General features: G+C 40.3%; 3 protein-coding genes across 3 annotated transcripts in view; 2 read left to right on the top strand and 1 right to left on the bottom strand.

Annotated features, from left to right (window-relative positions):
* LOC106085754 (glucose dehydrogenase [FAD, quinone]) overlaps positions 1-512 on the top strand; it is a 1,899-nt gene extending 1,387 nt beyond the window's left edge. The window contains exon 3 of the mRNA XM_059366563.1: positions 1-512. This exon is cut by the window's left edge and continues 1,140 nt beyond it. Coding sequence (XP_059222546.1) covers positions 1-414 — 414 coding nt within the window. The 3' untranslated portion in view covers positions 415-512.
* Positions 513-7,387: 6,875 nt separating this feature from the next.
* On the top strand, positions 7,388-9,357 carry LOC106085760 (glucose dehydrogenase [FAD, quinone]). The gene is made up of 2 exons (XM_013250165.2): positions 7,388-7,690; positions 7,764-9,357. The coding sequence occupies exons 1-2, from the start codon at positions 7,388-7,390 to the stop codon at positions 9,354-9,356; spliced, it is 1,896 nt and encodes a 631-aa protein (XP_013105619.2). The 3' UTR covers position 9,357.
* A 5,973-nt stretch (positions 9,358-15,330) lies between these two features.
* LOC106085755 (glucose dehydrogenase [FAD, quinone]) lies at positions 15,331-17,377 on the bottom strand. The gene is made up of 2 exons (XM_013250159.2): positions 17,035-17,377; positions 15,331-16,976 (listed from the first exon to the last, which is right to left on the bottom strand). The coding sequence occupies exons 1-2, from the start codon at positions 17,329-17,331 to the stop codon at positions 15,393-15,395; spliced, it is 1,881 nt and encodes a 626-aa protein (XP_013105613.2). The 5' UTR covers positions 17,332-17,377; the 3' UTR covers positions 15,331-15,392.
* Between the last annotated feature and the right edge of the window lie 736 nt (positions 17,378-18,113).

Raw genomic sequence — 18,113 nt, 5'->3', positions numbered from 1 at the left:
ATAGATGCTGCCTACTTCCACAATCCCCAGGACAGGGAGACCTTATTGCAAGCCATTAACCATCTCAATCGTTTGGAACAAACTTTGGCCTTGCAGCAAAGAAAGGCTGAAATTATTCACATACCCATAGCGGAATGTGATCGATTTCCCTATAAATCTCAAGAATATTGGCAATGTTATGTGACCTATTTCTCCAGTACTTGTTATCATCCAGTGGGCACCATCAAAATGGGTGCTGAGGAAGACGAAACTGCCTGTGTCAATGCCCAGCTGAAGGTTAAGGGAATACGAAACTTGAGAGTTGTAGATGCTTCCATAATGCCCACCATCACCAGTGGCAATACCAATGGGCCCACCATTATGATTGCGGAAAAGGCAGCAGATATGATAAAACAACAGTGGCAGGAGGTATGAAAAAACACAAAAGTTAAGTTAGAAAGCTAGGACATATTTGATTCAAATAAAATTTTTTTTATAAATTCTGTGGATAATGGAGATTTAAGGAAACTCTTCTTCCAATAAAATGTTTAAATTTAAATAAAAATTAAAATTAACAAACACTAAATGCTCAATTTCAATCAAATCGGACAAAAATTGCGGCTTGTAAGGGCTGAAGAAGTCAAATCGGTAGATCGGTTTATATGGGAGCTATATCAGGTTATAGACCGATTTTGACCGTACTTGGCACAGTTGTTAAAAGTTATAACGGAACACTACGTGCAAAATTTCAAACCAAATCGGACAAAAACTTCGGCTTATAAGGGCTCAAGAAGTCAAATCGGGAAATCGGTTTATATGGGAGCTATATCAGGTTATAGGCCGATTTGGATCTCACTTGGCACAGTTGGTGGAAGTCAAAACAAAACACCACATGCAAAATTTCAACCAAATCGGACTAAAATTGCGTCTTGTAAGGGCTCAAAAGTCAAATCCGGAGATCGGTTTATATGGGAACTATATCAGGTTATAGACCGATTTGGATCGTTCTAGTCACAGTTGTTGAAAGCCATAACAGAACACTACATGCAAAATTTCAGCTAAATCGGACAAAAATTGCGGCTTGTAAGGGCTCAAGAAGTCAACTCGGGAAACCGGTTAATATGGAACTATATCAAGTTATAGACCGATTTAGACCGTACTTGGCACAACTGTTGGAAGTCATAACACAACACTACGAACAAAATTTCAGCCAAATTGGACAAAAATTGTAGCTTTCAGGGGCTCAAGAAGTCAAATCGGGAGATCGGTTTATATGGGAGCTATATCAGGTTATAGACCGATTTGGATCGTACTAGTCACAGTTGTTGAATGTCATAACAGAACACTACATGCAAAATTTCAGCCAAATTGTACTTAAATTGAGGCTTCCAGGGGCTCAAGAAGTCAAATCGGGAGATCGGTTTATATGGGAGCAATATCAGGTTATAGACCGATTTGGATCGTTCTTGTCATAGTTGTTGAATGTCATAACAGAACACTACATGCAAAATTTCAGCCAAATCGGGCAAAAATTGCGGCTAGTAAGGGCTCAAGAAGTTATATCGGGAGATCGGTTTATATGGGAGCTATATCAGGTTATAGACCGATTTGGACCGTACTAAGCACACTTGTTGGAAGTCATAACAGAACACTACGTGCTCAATTTTAGCCAAATTGGACAAAAATTGCAGCTTCCAGGGGCTCAAGAATTAAAATCAGGAGATCGGTATATATTGGGCTGCCCAAAAAGTAATTGCGGATTTTGCATATAGTCGGCGTTGACAAATTTTTTCACAGCTTGTGACTCTGTAATTGCTTTCTTTCTTCTGTCAGTTATCAGCTGTTACTTTTAGCTTGCTTTAGAAAAATAGTATAAAAAAGTATATTTGAATAAAGTTCATTCTAAGTTTTATTAAAAATGCATTTACTTTCTTTTAAAAAATCCGCAATTACTTTTTGGGCAACCCAATATTTACCCAAAAATCTGTCATATTTTAGTAGTAGAAAAACTTACTCTGCACCAAAAAGTATTTCGTGGTTAGTTTCATACGTTCTCTTATTACATTACGTTATGCTTACCTGAAAAAAGAAAAGTGAAAATCAAAATTAAATTTTTTGTTAAGTTGTAAAAAGAACAAACTATAAAAAAAAATTAAAAAATGTATAAAAAAATTCCATCTATGAAAAACTAGCTGGTCCGGAGCGCTTCGCTACACTATAAAATGGCTTTTTGGAAATGGATTTTTTTAAGCATTTTTAAGCTGGTGATTAAGTCATTCAGGGCTAGGGGTCTCATTCTGATCCACCCTAATTAATTTTTTGTTTGGTTTGGTTATCAACTTCCAAAGCTACAACTTGGGATAGGACATTTTTAAAGATCCGCAGGTCCTTTCTGTGCCTATCCCAAATTAGAGGCCAAAATGTGTACTATTCTACCAAGGATCTTTTATTGCTGCCCTATTCTTTTCTGATCGTCTTTCATATATTATTTCTTATTCTTTTTTTTTTGTAGGATAGGGGGAGGGGGATTGCCCTCTGACACATCGTTTCATTTGAGTACAATATATTCTCAGTTGTCCTACATGATAGTTTGGGGATGTTTACATTGGGAGGAGAGGGTTGGTCCCCCGACGCTAAGACCCAAAAGACAATTTATTTCAGTTCTTTATTGCTCCGATATACATGTCCTGCTGAATGGCAAGACGTCACCCAGATTCTTAAATTCTTATATCAAAATAAGATTCGAACTCTACTGACATAGACCTTTCTTTTAATTCACATATTATCCCGGTCGAACTACATGTCCTATTGAAGGGTATTTAGTGGGTGGGCCGGTCACAAACTCTATTCCAAACATGTATACCAGATTCGTAATCAACTTTCAAAGACCTTTCATTTGATACCCATTTTGTGACTTTGGACATTCATGCCCGTTTAAGCGGTTTTGGGTTTGGGGAGGCCCCTTAGACACCATGGAAGTTTTTTTTACCTTTCATTTTATACCCATATTGCCCAAAGCGTTGAAGGGGCCCTGTGGGGGGGGGGGGGTTTGGGTGGGGGATCCCCCCGAACTCTTTGGGCAAAATTTATATACCAAGTTCGTACTCTACTCTTAAATATCTTTCGTTTGATATCCATATTGTCGCAATTTGTAAATATGCTCTGCTGGGAAGTTTTGGGGGGTGGGGAGGTCCCTCAGACTCCAAGGAATAAATTTTCATTTCAGATTTGTACTTTATTTTTAAATACCTTTTATTTGATACCCATATTGCCCAAGGCGGTGGAAGTGTTCTGTTAGGTTTTTTTTTTTTTTTGGGGGGGGGGGGGTGGGCTACTCCTCCCAACACTTAGAGTGAAATTTGTATACCAAGTTCGCACTCTACTCTTAAGTACCTTTCGTTTGATACCTATATTGTCCCATTCGGTGAACATGTCCGTTCGAATGGGTTTGGGATGGGGCGTCCCCCCAGGTTATGTGACCCCAAAATTTTACACCAGTTTCGTGTTTTGGGTTACCATAAGTTGGCATACAAAATTTCGCTTAAATCGGTGCACCCATCTCCGAAATCTAACGTTTTGGAAAATTGGGTAAGGGGGAGGGTCCGCCCGCCATCGAATATCAAATTATGTAGTACCCTATTTTTACCGGGGGCTCAAACTGTACCATCTGTGAAAATTTCACGAAAATAGGTTCAGCCGTTTTTGAGTAAGTCAGTCGGAACAGACAAACAAAGCGCAACAATTTCATTTTTATATAACAGACTAGGCGGACCAGGCCCGCTTCGCAGGCTCCGGGCCCGCTCCGCTTCTTTTACGCTATTATACCTTTCACTTGATCTCTATATTGCAGTGGTCGATATAAAATGTGGATATCGAATTCGTGTCATTAAAGCGCAGAGGAAATCAAGTCCGCCAATGATGCTAAATGCGTGGGTTCAAATCCTGGCACGAACATTGGAAAAATGATAAGTGGTGGTTATCCCCTCCTAATGATGGCGAAATGTGTGAGGTACTATGCCATACATAGAAGTCATGCAAAAACTTCTCCACATTGTGGTGTTGCACTGCGGGACACCGTTGGGACTTGGCTATAAAAAAGAGGTCCTTTATTATTGAGCATAAACTTGAAACGAACAGCACTCATAAATATGTGAGAATTTTGCCCCTGTTCATTAATGAAATGTTCATGGGCAAATTTTGGGGCTGGGGCTGGCTCTCCGCCACTTTGCCCCAAAATAGTTACCAAATTCGTTCTTTAGTTCCAAAAGCCTTTCATTTGAGTCCCATATTGATATGTTCGGGAAATAAGTTCAGTTTAGGGAGTGCTTTAGGGGTTGCGCAGAAACACTTGGCCCTAAAACTGCATTCCTTTTCTACTTTCGAATACCTTTCATTTGAATCCACTATTGTTATGATGGGTCAATGGGGGTGGGGACACCTCCCATTACATAGACTGCGTCTCAAATAGTTAGATGTTAGATATCATCTCACGATTGCGCTCACCATTTACAGTTACGTTACGGTTCGCATCATCTTAGAAGAAGTACGGTCCAATGATGCCACCAACTTATAAACCTCACTAAAATGTGACTTTTTCTGGATGCATTGGTAGCTCTTGCAATGCTTCTGGCTGATCTTCACTTCAAAATCAACAATTCTGCTTATTTACGTACCCATTGAGCCAAAAATCATCTCATGGTATTGCTCACCATTCACAGTTACGTTACAATTCGCATCATCTTAGAAGAAGTACGGTTCAATGATGCCACCAACTTTAAACCTCACTAAAATGTGACTTTTTCTGAATGCATTGGTAGCTCTTGCAATGCTTCTGGCTGATCTTCACAACAAAATCGAGAATTCTGCTTATTTATGTACCCACTGAGCCAAAAATCATCTCATGGTAGTGCTCACCATCCACAGTTACGTTACGATTCGCATCATCTTTAAAGAAGTACGGTTCAATGATGCCTCCAGCCCATAAACCGCACCAAACTGTGACTTTTTCTGAATGCATTGGTAGCTCTTGCAATGCTTCTGGCTGATCTTCCAAACAAAATTAACAATTCTGCTTTATATACCCATTGAGACAAAAATGAGCACCGTCGATGGAATGGAAAAAGCGCGCGATGATTTTTCTGAACAGAGCACGCATTTTGATAATAAAATTCAAAAATTTGCAAGCGTTGTTCGTTTGTAAGACGATTCACCGTTAAATTATAGACCAAACTGAAGATGTTTGACAGTGAAACAAAACACGAAACGCGCGTAAGCTGTTAAAACCAGTGTTTCCAATAAGATAATAGCTAAAAAATCACCCGTTATAATCTTCGAGGTTTACAAATCCACCCCTTACCCCCACCCACCATATATTTGCATGTTTTGGTATAAGGCCACCGATAACAAATCATCGATCGATTTTTATACCCTACACCACTACTGTGGTCCAGGGCATTTTAACTTAGTGAATTTGTTTTATAACATCCAAAAGGAAGAGAGATAGACCCATTGATATACTGATCGACTCAGAATCACTTTCTGGTTCAATTTAGCTATGTCTGTCTGTCTGTCTGCCTGTCTGTCTGTCTGTCCATGTTAATATGTGGATGTTACAAAACTACAGGTCGCAATTTTTTTCCGATCGTCTTAAAATTTGGCATGGGCGTGTTTTTCGGCCTAGAGACGAAGCCTATTGAAATTGGAAAAAATCGGTTCAGATTTGGATATAGCTCCCATATATATGTTCGTCCGATTTGCAGTAATACTGCAATAAAATGGTCATTTGTCAACCGATTTTCTCGAAACGTGGCTGGAAGGATTTTCTTATGACTCTTGATATTACAGGTGAATTTCATTAAAATCGGTTCAGATTTGGATATCGCTCCCATATATATGTTCGTCCGATTTGCTATAATAATGCAATAAAATCTTCATTTATAACCCGATTCTCTCGAAATTTGGCAGGAAGGATTTTCTCATGACTCTCGACTCTACTGGCGATTTTCATGGATATCGGTTCAGATTTAGATATAGCTCTCATATACATATATCGCTCGATTTTAACTTCTAGAGCCACAGCAGGCGCATTTATTGGCCAATCTTGCTAAAATTTTTGCACACAAGTTTTCTTGACGACTACCACAATATCTGAAAAGTTTGCTCAAAATCGGTTCAGATTTGGATATAATTCCCATATATATGTTCGTCGGATTTTGGGTAATTTGCAATAATGTTGTCATTTATCAACCGTACTTATTACACTTTGAACATATTTGCTCGAAATGTGATACGGATTGTTTAATAACCCATCTGAAATCATTCACCGAGGTCCATCCTAATTGGTTCAGAATTGGGTAGGTGTAGGGTATTTTACAATCGGCACCGCCCGACTTTTGCCCTTCCTTATTGGTTATTGCTTGCTTTGTAAATCGCAAGACTATGTTTGCATGTCTAATTTACCCAATCTTCTTGATTAACTTTGAAACTAGGCCACCGATAACAATTCACCTGTTATCGATTTTTTTTTATCTACTACTAATTTTTGTAAGCACAACAGCCACAGCAGACAAAAGCCAAAAAACCAAAATACTTTAAATCATTCACCTGTCAAGTGTTATAAATATGTATTTTCATATCTACATACATACATATTCACTACAAATGAATCACCGGATTTGCTACAGATAAACACCTCAATTTATACTGATGTGCCCCCTAAGCTATCGTTTATTTGATTTAAAGATAGAGCCGTTAATTACACACACCTTCAAGAAATATGTTCTTGTACAAGAAGTAGAAACACACACTGAGCCGAACGAAGCCACACGAAGAAGCTTCATGCATACGAACATACATACATATATCGGCGTCACGCAAGCTGGATTGCTTCTCTATTTGCAAAAATGCAAGTCACTCAGATAGAAGCTGAAGTGAAGTGTGTGTGTGTATGTGTGTTTTGCAGATTCTCTGAACAAACAAACATCTCATGTTTGACGATTGGTGGCTCTCATGGTTTTGTTGTTGCAATCCTAATTACCCTAGCCCTCCCATTTCGAAGGGAGTATGTTTCGTATCTCATGTTTACCCATGATAACCCCCATTGCTATGCATGATACCAATGCATAGCAGGGAGGGGAGTTATCTATGGGTCATAATATTGCCACGCTTTATGTGTGTGTTATGTGCGAATTGCTTGGATCAAAACAAACACTGCGTTGACAGGGGAAGGGGAGAGGAGGGAGTATGTTGACACTGAGGTAAATAAACTCATTTCAACTACGAATTCGCAAACAAATAATCTTTTCAAAGCTTTTTAAAATAACTACAATTCTAAAATTAGAAAACTTTCCTAAAGTTTTGCAGTTATGAGAGAGAACCACAGTAAGTTTTTGCTTGCCTTGGTAATAACATGTTGGAAATTTCGCCAACTATTACGGCTGCTCAGTGCCCAATAGCCAGTGTGGGGCCGCTGAATGCTTTGGTTTCCCTCTTGGTTCAAGGCATTCTCGCTGCCCAATGTGATATCTCACGTAAGGATGAGTGGCCAGAGGATTATGCTGAACAGGCTTTGCTGAGAGCAGAGGAGACCTTTGATTTTGTGGTCATAGGTTCGGGGTCAGCTGGTTCGGTGGTGGCCAGCCGTTTGAGTGAGAATTCTCAATGGAATGTCTTGGTTCTAGAAGCCGGTGGAGATCCTCCCCCGGAATCGGAGGTTTGTAAATCTTAAAAAAAGTGTATTGGTTTTATCTCTCATTCTTACTCTCTCTCTCTCTCTCTTTTTGTAGATACCCCTGTTGTTGTTTTCCTTGCAAAATACCACTGCCAGCTATGACTATTTCACCGAACCTAATGGGCGCTCTTGCAAGGCTTGGCAAGAAGAGCGCTGCCATTGGCCCCGTGGTAAGTTGATTGGTGGTTCGGGTGCCATAAATGCCATGCTGCATATTGCTGGCAATCGTCTGGACTATGATCGTTGGTGTGGTGATGGCAATGAAGGTTGGTGCTATGATCAAATGTGGCCTTATTTCCAAAAGTCTTTGCATTCCCAAGGCAATGCCTCACATCCCCAGGGCCATATGAAAATCAATGAATTTGCCAATTTTGATAAGGAATTACTGGAGTTGTTATATCAAGCATATGAGGAGGTGGGAACTACCCGAGTAGAGGGTTTTCAGGAAGGCAGTTACATAGGATATGGTCATGCCAAATCTATAATTGACAAAGGGAAAAGAAGAAGCAGTGCCAAGGCTTATTTATCTAGTCAAGTGGCCAAAAGACCAAACTTGAAAATCATTAAAAACGCTCAAGTCACCAAGATGAGTTTTAACGAAAACGGCAACAAAGTGGAAGCCGTAGAATTTCTTATACAAGGAAAACATGCCTTGAAAGTCAATGTAGCCAAAGAGGCCATACTTTCAGCAGGAGCCGTAGATTCACCCAAAATTTTGCAGCTTTCAGGTGTGGGACCTCGAAAACTTTTACAAACTTTGAGTATACCCCTACGTCATGATTTGCCGGTGGGAGAAAATCTCCAAGATCATTTGGTGGTCTATGTAGCCATGCGCATGCCAGCCCAAACTCTCGATCCCAAAGCAGCTCTTGATGATATCTATCAATATGTTATGCATCAGCAAGGACCCCTCAGCTCCATAGGCACTACATCTTTGGTCTCCTTCATACAAACCAATCATACTGCAAATCAACTTTATCCCAATCTTCAAATTCATAATGTTTTTCTTAGGAGAGGCAATCTGATGGGCACCGACATGCTATTGAGAAGTTACAATATCAAGGACGAATATCACAAATTCCTTGTTCAACAAGTTGTAGATTTTGATGTTGTCTTATTTGCCATTACGATTTTACAGCCTCAGAGCAAGGGAAGTGTAAAAATTAGCACTTCTTCATTTGCCGATCCCCCCATTATAGATGCTGCCTATTTAGAGCACTCTCAGGATGTAGAAGTGGCCATGCAAGGCATTGAGTATATAAGACGTTTAATAGAAACCTCTGCCTTGAAAGAAAAACAGGCAGAAATCCTACACATTCCCATAGAGGAGTGTGACAGCAAACCCTTTAAATCTCTGGAATATTGGCATTGCTATATGCAATACTTCAGCAATACTGTCTATCATCCAGTGGGTACTGTGAAAATGGGTCCTACCTCCGATCAAACAACCTGCGTTGATCCCCAACTGAAGCTTAAGGGTGTAGACAACCTAAGAGTGGTGGATGCATCCATAATGCCCCACATTGTCAGCAGCAATACCAATGCGCCCACCATTATGATTGCTGAAAAGGCTGCAGATATGATTAAAGCACATTGGAATCAAAAGGCCAAGGAAGCCAAAGACCAAGCAACTAGAGAGGAATTGTAAAAATTTCTGGATTAAGCAGAGCATTGGCTGGCAGATAAAGGCAAAGCAATTAGTTTGGAATCTGGTTTTGTGGTTTTTCTATGTTGACTTGGAATTTAATTTAAACAAAAACATAAACCACAGAAATTTATTTTATTTTAATGTTTAACATCTTAATCCTGCTTGTTATTGTTCCAATCGGGCTGCTCGATCTGACAAATTTATTTTAATTTTTTAATTAGCGCCATATGAAAACAACTTTTAATGACCAAAACAAGAAATATATTTACCACAATTTAGACCTGTTTAAATTGTTTTGATTATGCAAGTAAACTGGGTTGTAGGAATTAACAGTTTTGTAGAAATTACAATTAAAAAGAAAACCAGTAAGGAAGGGAAAAAGTCGGGCAGAGTCGATTGTATAATACACTACACCTACCCTATAAGTACAATGTGGGAACCAATACTGATGGACCTCGACGAGCAACTATGTTCAAACTACAATAACTACGGTTGACAAATGACAACAATTTTGCAAATTACCCAAAATCTGATGAACATATATATGGGAGCTATATCTAATTCTGAACCGATTTCAAGCAAACTTCTCAGATAATGTGGTAGTCGTCGAGGAAAGCGTTGTGCAAAATTTTGCCAAGATTGGTCAAACAATGCGCTTGCAGTGGCTCTTGGGGTGAAAATCTGGCGATATACATATATGACAGCTATATCTAAATCTGGGCCGATTTTTTTGAAATTCACCAGTGTTATCGAGAGTCATAAAATCCCTCCTGCCGAGTTTCGAGAGAATCGGCTAAGAAAAGACCATTTTATTGCATTATTACTGCAAATCGCACGAACATCTATATGGGAGCTATGTCCAAATCTGAACCGATTTCTATGAAATTCACCTGCAAAGTCGAGAGTCATAAGAAAATCCTTCCTGCCAAATTTTGAGAGAACCGGTTAACAAATGCCCATTTTATTGCCTTATTACCGAAAATCGGACGAACATATATATGGGAGCTATAACTTAATCTGAAACGATTTCAAGCAAACTTCTCAGATATTGTGACGGGCATTGAGGAAAGCCTTGTACGAAGTTGTGGGAAGATTGGTCGATAAATGCGCTTGCAGTGGCTTTAGCAGTGAAAATCGGCCGATATGTATATATATGAGAGCTATATCCAAATCTGAACCGATTTCCATGAAATTCACCACTAATGTTGAGAATCACGAGAACATCCTTCCTACCAATTTTCAAGAGAATCGGTTAACATATGACAATTTTATTGCATTATTACTGAAAATCGGACGAACATATATATGGGAGCTATATCCAAATCTGAACCGATTTCTATGAAATTCGCCTGCAATGTCGAGAGTCATAAGAAAATCCTCCCTGCCAAATTTCGAGAGAATCGGTTAACATATGACCATTTTATTGCATTATTACCGCAAATCGGACGAACATCTATATGGGAGCTATATCCAAATCTGAACCGATTTCATGGAAATTTCTCAGATACTGTGACGGTCGTCGAGGAAAGCATTGTACGAAGTTGAAGGAAGATTGGTCGATAAATGCGCTTGCAGTGGCTTTAGCAGTGAAAATCGGCCGATATATATATATATGAGAGCTATATCGAAATCTGAACCGATTTCTATGAAATTCACCTGCAATGTCGAGAATCACGAGAACATCCTTCCTACCAATTTTCAAGAGAATCGGTTAACATATGACCATTTTATTGCATTATTACTGCAAATCGGACGAACATATATATGACAGCTATATCTAAATCTGAACAGATTTCTATGAAATTCACCTGCAATGTCGAGAGTCAAAAGAAAATCCTCCCTGCCAAATTTAGAGAGAATTGGTTAGCAAATGACCATTTTATTGCAGTATTACTGCAAATCGGAGGAATATATATATGGGAGCTATATCCAAATCTGAATCGGTTAACATATGACCATTTTATTGCATTATTACTGCAAATCGGACGAACATATATATGACAGCTATATCTAAATCTGAACAGATTTCTATGAAATTCACCTGCAATGTCGGGAGTCATAAAAAAATCCTTCCTGCCAAATTTCGAGAGAACCGGTTAACAAATTGCAATTTTATGACATTATTACGGCAAATCGGACGAACATATATATGGGAGCTATAACGAAATCTGAACCGATTTTTATGAAATTCACCTGCAATGTCGAGAGTCATAAGAAACTCCTTCCTGCCAAATTTCGAGAGAATCGGTTAACAAAGTATTACTGCAAATCGGACGAACATATATATGAGAGCTATATCCAAATCTGAACCGATTTCAATGAAATTCACCAGTAATGTCGAGAATCATGAGAACATCCTTCCTGCCAATTTTCGAGGGAATCGGTTAATATATGACCATTTTATTGCATTATTACTGCAAATCGGACGAACATCTATATGGGAGCTATGTCCAAATCTGAACCGATTTTTGCCAATTTCAATAGGCTTCGTCTCTAGGTCGAAAAACATGTCCATACCAAATTTGAAGACAATCGGATGGAAACTGCGATCTGTACTTTGTACACAAATTAACATGGACAGACAGGCAGACAGACGGACAGACAGACAGACGGACATAGCTAAATGGAATCAGAAAGTGATTCTGAGTCGATCGGTATACTTATCAATGGGGCTATCTCTCTTCTTTCGAAAAACATGCCCATACCAAATTTGAAGCAGTCGGATGAAAACTGCGACCTGTACTTTGTACACAAATTAACATGGACAGACAGACAGACAGGCAGACAGACGGACAGACAGGCAGACAGACAGACAGACAGACATAGCTAAATTGAATCAGAAAGTGATTCCGAGTCGCTCGGTATACTTATCAATGGGTCCATCTCTCTTCCTTCTGGGTGTTACAAACAAATGCACTAAGTTATAATACCCTGTACCATAGTAGTGGTGTAGGGTATAGAAACCAGTAAGGAAAAGCAAAAGTCGGGCGGAACTGACTATATAATACCCTACACCACAATCTAGGTACTGCTTTTAATACATATCACCCATGTTGAAAACTAGTCGGACTTAAATTTTGCATACCTCGTTGGGTTGAAGTTTTTACATGGCATAGCACCTCACAAATTAGGAGGGAATAACCAACGCTGGGCGCCCCGGCAGTCGAGTTGGTAGCGTGCTTGGATTACCAGTGCAGGGGTCGTGGGTTCAATTGCCGCCAGAAGCCTTGGTCCGTCGCTACTGTGGTATCGCAATGGACTTAAAATTGTCCCAGTGAGTCTGCAAAGGACTGCCACTCTTACCTAACCTAACCTAACCACCGCTGAAACATTTTTTTCTGGTGATCTCACAATTAAAGAAGCCTCTCTCCTCAATGGTGACAGTTTTAGGAACATTCCTATCAAGCCTCTCAATAAACCTGAGAGCCATGCGACTTTTATTATTTAAAGCCCACAAAGATCGTATTGGTGTGCCGGAGAAGGTCAATGCAAATTGCCCCATGAAGATTTTATCAAGAAACAGTGGCAAACTTCTCACACATCTATGAGTGCATGCCTATACAAGTTTTAGCTCACTCATATGGGGTATAATTTGTTATGCCCCGTTCTAAGCGTGCCGCTGGGGCGCCCCGTTAGACGATTTGGTAGCGTGCTTGGATTACCAGTGCAGGGGTCGGGGGTTCTATTCCCGCCATAATCCTTGATCTGTCGCTGCTGTGGTATCAAAATTGACTTAAAATTGTCTAAGTGAGTCTGTAAAGGGCTGCCACTCTTACCTAGCCTAACCTAACGTGCCGCTTAGCGACAACACTTGTTAGAGAAATTTTAACATGTCTGGCCGAGTTGATAGCATGCTTGGATTACCAGTGCAGGGGTAGTGGGTTCGATTGCCGCCATAATCCTTGATCTGTCGCTGCTGTGGTATCAAAATGGACTTTGATACCACAGCAGCGACAGATCAAGGAGCATAGGTGGACATGCTAACCTCTGCATCATGGAAGGTCAATGACCTTGGCAAATTATAGGAACGCATAGATAAAATGACTCGAACCAGGTGTCTTCGTCAAAAGGCCCTGCAAACCACTCGTTTCTCGGCTAGTGGAGCCGTTCGCAGCCGCTCCACTAAATGAGGTCTCATTAGCAGACTTACAAATGTCGCCAACATTTTTAAGGGGATAAACACCGCAGAACATTTTTTTCAGATGTTCACGTCAGGATTTGAACCCAGGCGTTCGGCCTCATAGGCGAACATGCTAACCTCTGCGCCACGGAAGACCAATGGCCTTGGCAAATTATAGGAACGCATAGATAAAACGACTCGAACCAGGTGTCTTCGTCAAAAGACCCTGCAGACCAGTCGTTTCTCGGCTAGTGGAACCTGGCGCAGCTACGAACTGAGGCCACCACCACAGCTGTTGGGGGGCGGGCCCTCCCCCTAATTGTCAGAAACTCCAGATCTCGGAGATGAGTGGTGCGATTTAAACGAAATTGTGTGTGCTTTCTTATAGTAATCTAAAAACAAAAATTTAGTATTCAAATTTCGGATAGTGGCAACTAGGGGGGACGCCCCACCCCAAAACCTACCAAATATATATAGAGACCAATCACGACAATATGGGACTCAAATGAAAGGTATTTAAGAATAGAATACGAATCTGATACCTTAATGTGGGATCAAGTATTGGGGGGGCCGCCCCCCCCCCATAAAAACACACCCAAACAGGACAAATTTACTGACCATGGCAATGTGGGACTTAACTGAAAGGTGTTTACGAGTAGAATACTAGTCTGATATCAGAATGTGCGACCAAGGGTTGGAGGGGCCGCCCCTCCCTAAAAACACCCCCAAACAGGACATATTTACTGACCATGGCAATGTGGGACTTAACTGAAAGGTATTTAAGAGTTGAATACTAATCTGATATCAGAATGTGCGACCAAGTGTTGGGGGGCCGCCCCTCCCTAAAAACACACAAACAGGACATATTTACTGACCATCGCTATATGGGTCTCAAATAGAAGGTATTTGAGTGTAGAATACGAATATGATATCCAAATTTGGAACCACGTGTTTTTTTTTTTGGGGGGGGGGGGCACCCCTTCCCAAAAACACCCCCTAAAGAGCTACAATTTACAAGCATAGCAATATGGGACTCAAATGAAAGGTCTTTGGAAGTACCGCACGAAACTGATATCAATATTCAGGAAAAAGTTTCTATGGAGCCACCACACCCCCATAAACCATCCAAATAGGAAGTATTTGCTGATCATTGCAATATGGGGCTCAATTAAGAGGTACTTTAGAGTAGAATACGAAGCTGATATAGTTTTTAGAGAAAGTCACTGAAAAGCCAGCCCATCCCCGAAAACACCCTCCAAACCGGACCTGTTTGCTGACTTTGCAAATATGGGACCCAAATGAAAGGTATTTTGAAGTAGACCACGAAAATGATATCAACATTCGGGACCAACTGTCTAGGGGACATCTCAGCCCCTTAATAACCCCCAAATAGGACATATTTGCCCACCATGGCAATTTGGGTCTAAAAGAGAGTGGAGCTCTCCACACAGCGGACATATTTGCTGACTTTTGCAATAAAGGGTTTACATTAAAGGCATTTGAGATTAGAAAACGAATTTGATATCCAACTTTGAGTCCAATGGCAATATGGGGTTTAAATAAATGACATTTGAGAGTAGAGCACGATGCTGATTTATTTTCAGGGCTAAGTGTTTGGGGGACAACCCCACTTCCCAAGCACACACCTAAATCGGACATATTTTCCGACCAGGTCTATGTGGGGCTCAAATGAAAAGTATTGAAGAGTAGAGCAAGAAATTGATACCAATTTTCGGGATCAATTTTCGGGACCAATTTTTTTAAATTTTTATTAAAAAATATTTTATAAAAATAAAATATTTTTATTTTTTTTTTGTTTTTGTATTCTTTATTAACATATATTTTGACATGATTTTTCGTAAGCATTCTTTTTAAAAGATATTCCTTTAAAAAATATATTTTTATTTTATTAAAATTTATAGTTCTTCTTTCATATTTTCAGCAGTCTCCACAACTACTTGCCATTGGTCCTTAATCATATCGGCTGCTTTTTCGGCAATCATTATGGTGGGGGCATTCGTATTGCCACTAGTTACATAGGGCATAATGGAGGCATCTACCACTCGTAGATTATCGACTCCCTTCACTTTCAGTTGAGGATCAACGCAGGTGTTTTTGTCAGTTGTTGCACCCATTCTTACAGTGGTTGTCGGATGATAACAGGTGCCGGAGAAATATGAGGCATAACAACGCCAATATTCGGGACTTTTAAAGGTTAGCTTATCACACTCCTCTATGGGTATGTGAATGATTTCGGCTTTCATCTCCTTAAAGGCGGAGGTCTGTTCCAAACGTGCCATATACTTAAAACCATTCAATAGGATTTCCAAATCTTCATCACGGGAGAAATAAGCAGCATCTAGGAGAGGTTGATCTTCGAATGAGGAGGATTTCAGCTTCAGGCTGCCCCTGGATAGAGGATGGGATACCAATACAAAGACATCTATGACATCATAATTTTCGACTTGTTCCAGCAGATGTTGCTTGTATTCTGCCTTGGCCTCTATGGCTTCCAGATAGTTTTGGAAGAATAGAGATTTACCCCTGGAGAAGGTTACATGATGCATTTCCACATCCGGATAGGGTTCGGGATCAGAGACATTGGTCTTTATAAAAGCCGTCAAGGAGAAGGGACCAGTGCTAGTCAAGGGTCCACTGTTATGCATGATATAGTCATAGATGCTATCCAACATTTCTTTAGGATCGCTGGGTTTAGCTGGAACACGAATGTAGATATGGCCTAAGACATGGTCCTCTAGATTTTCACCCACGGGCAAATCATGAATCACTGGTATATTCAAAGGCTTCAAAACATCTCTGGGACCCACTCCTGAAAGCATTAAAAGCTTAGGGGATTCTAAGGATCCCCCAGAGACTATGGCCTCTTTGCCAACCTTGACTTTGAGCGAGTGTTTTTGTCTCAGCTTAAATTCCACTGATTCCACATGATTGCCATTCTTATTAAAATTCAATTTTGTCACCTGGGCATTTTTGATAACCTTCAAATTGGGCCTTTTGCTGACTTTGGACAAATAGCCCTTGGCGGAACTGGATCTCTGGCCATCGACGACGGTAGCCTTGACATAGGCATAGCCTACATAATTTCCCTCTAGGAAATCTTCTACCTGGGGTATACCCAGTTCAGCCGAACCGCGAAGGAATAAATTCGAAATATGCTCATCGTAACGGGCAAATTCATTGATGGTCATATGGCCAAGGGGCTTAGTGTCATCACCTTGGGGCGTTATGGATTTTTGCAAATAAGGCCAGACCTGATCGTAGCACCAACCTTCACTGCCTTCGGCACACCAGCGATCGTAGTCACGGCGATTACCTCTCACATAGAGCATGGCATTGATGGCTCCCGAACCTCCCAAAATTTTGCCACGTGGCCAGTGGCATTGATTATTTTCCCAGGCCTTGCAGGAACGCTCATTGGGTGAGGTATGATAGGCATACGAAGCATTTGAATGTTGGTTAAAGAACAGCAGACGAGGAACCTTAAATTGAGGGAGCTTTAAGAGCAAGAGAGCCAACAATTGAACCCCAAAAACTTACCTCCGATTCTGGAGGAGGATCACCGCCTGCTTCTAAAAGCAAAACTTTCCATAGGGGATTCTCACTCAAACGGCTGGCCATAACCGAACCAGCAGATCCAGCTCCAATTACCACAAAGTCAAAAGTATCCAAGCCCTTGCGCAAAGCCTCATCGCCATAATCCTCTGGCCATTCATCCACTCGTGAGATATTACATTGAGCAGTTAAAATACTTTGGACCAACAAAGTCACCAGGGCATTAACTGGGCCCACACTTGGTATGGCACACTGGGCGGCTAAAGATGCAGCTGCCGACATCTGTACAACGTTTAACTTGAATCGCTACCAACGAAATGAATGCAATTTTTGGGAATGACTATCTCTATGGTTCGAAGTGGATTTGCTCAGCTTATCATTTGGCGTTGTTGCAGTTGCTGCTGCTGCTGCTGCTTCTTCCAGAAATCATTTGTACATAAAATCCCCCCCAACTTCTTTTGTACATAGTCCACACCCAAAAAACAACAAGTTATGTTTTTCTAAATTTTTTATCAATGCCAACCGGCAAAATTCGGTTTTTTGGGGATAATTTGAAAAGCAAGCAAATTGAAGCTATCTGTACCCACAAAAGCTGCACTTTTGCCGATAGAATTTAAAAATTCTTATCACATCATTTGGCATGCAGCTGCGCGGCGAAAATAATTGTCAAGTTCATATTGTTGTTATTCAAATGTTACGATTATATCATGCATGCAAATTAGCTAAAGTGGTCCTTTAGAATAAAACAAAATTAAAAAAAAATTAGGCAAATTTTTATTTGAAAATATTTTTAAAATTTTATTCCTATAGACATTTTTGTCAAAACTTTTTTTTTAAACATTTGCATATTTTAGTCGAGCTAAATGACAAACCCCATGCTACACAATAAGGGGGAGACTATCAAATAAGCCTTGAAGAAAAGAAATTACCAGATTTTTCAGGACAAAGATACCAACATCGTTTGTGACGACGAAAGTCGCTGCTAGCTGGTTTTCCTTCCCACATACTCTGTGTCAATGCAACACACATGGTGCCATTTAGATTTAAGTATACTTTAGTGTCTT

This window comes from Stomoxys calcitrans, chromosome 4 (genome assembly GCF_963082655.1).
Source record: "Stomoxys calcitrans chromosome 4, idStoCalc2.1, whole genome shotgun sequence".
Lineage (NCBI taxonomy): Eukaryota > Metazoa > Arthropoda > Insecta > Diptera > Muscidae > Stomoxys > Stomoxys calcitrans.
The sequence above is the reverse complement of the archived record's forward strand: the minus strand, read 5'-3'. Positions and strand labels throughout refer to the sequence as shown.

Coding starts and splice junctions, on each gene's coding strand:
- LOC106085760 (XM_013250165.2), top strand. CDS start 7,388: ATGTTGGAAATTTCGCCAACTATTACGGCTGCTCAGTGCCCAATAGCC. Junction 7,691..7,763: donor ATCCTCCCCCGGAATCGGAG/GTTTGTAAATCT, acceptor CTCTTTTTGTAG/ATACCCCTGTTGTTGTTTTC.
- LOC106085755 (XM_013250159.2), bottom strand. CDS start 17,331: ATGTCGGCAGCTGCATCTTTAGCCGCCCAGTGTGCCATACCAAGTGTG. Junction 16,977..17,034: donor ATCCTCCTCCAGAATCGGAG/GTAAGTTTTTGG, acceptor CCTCAATTTAAG/GTTCCTCGTCTGCTGTTCTT.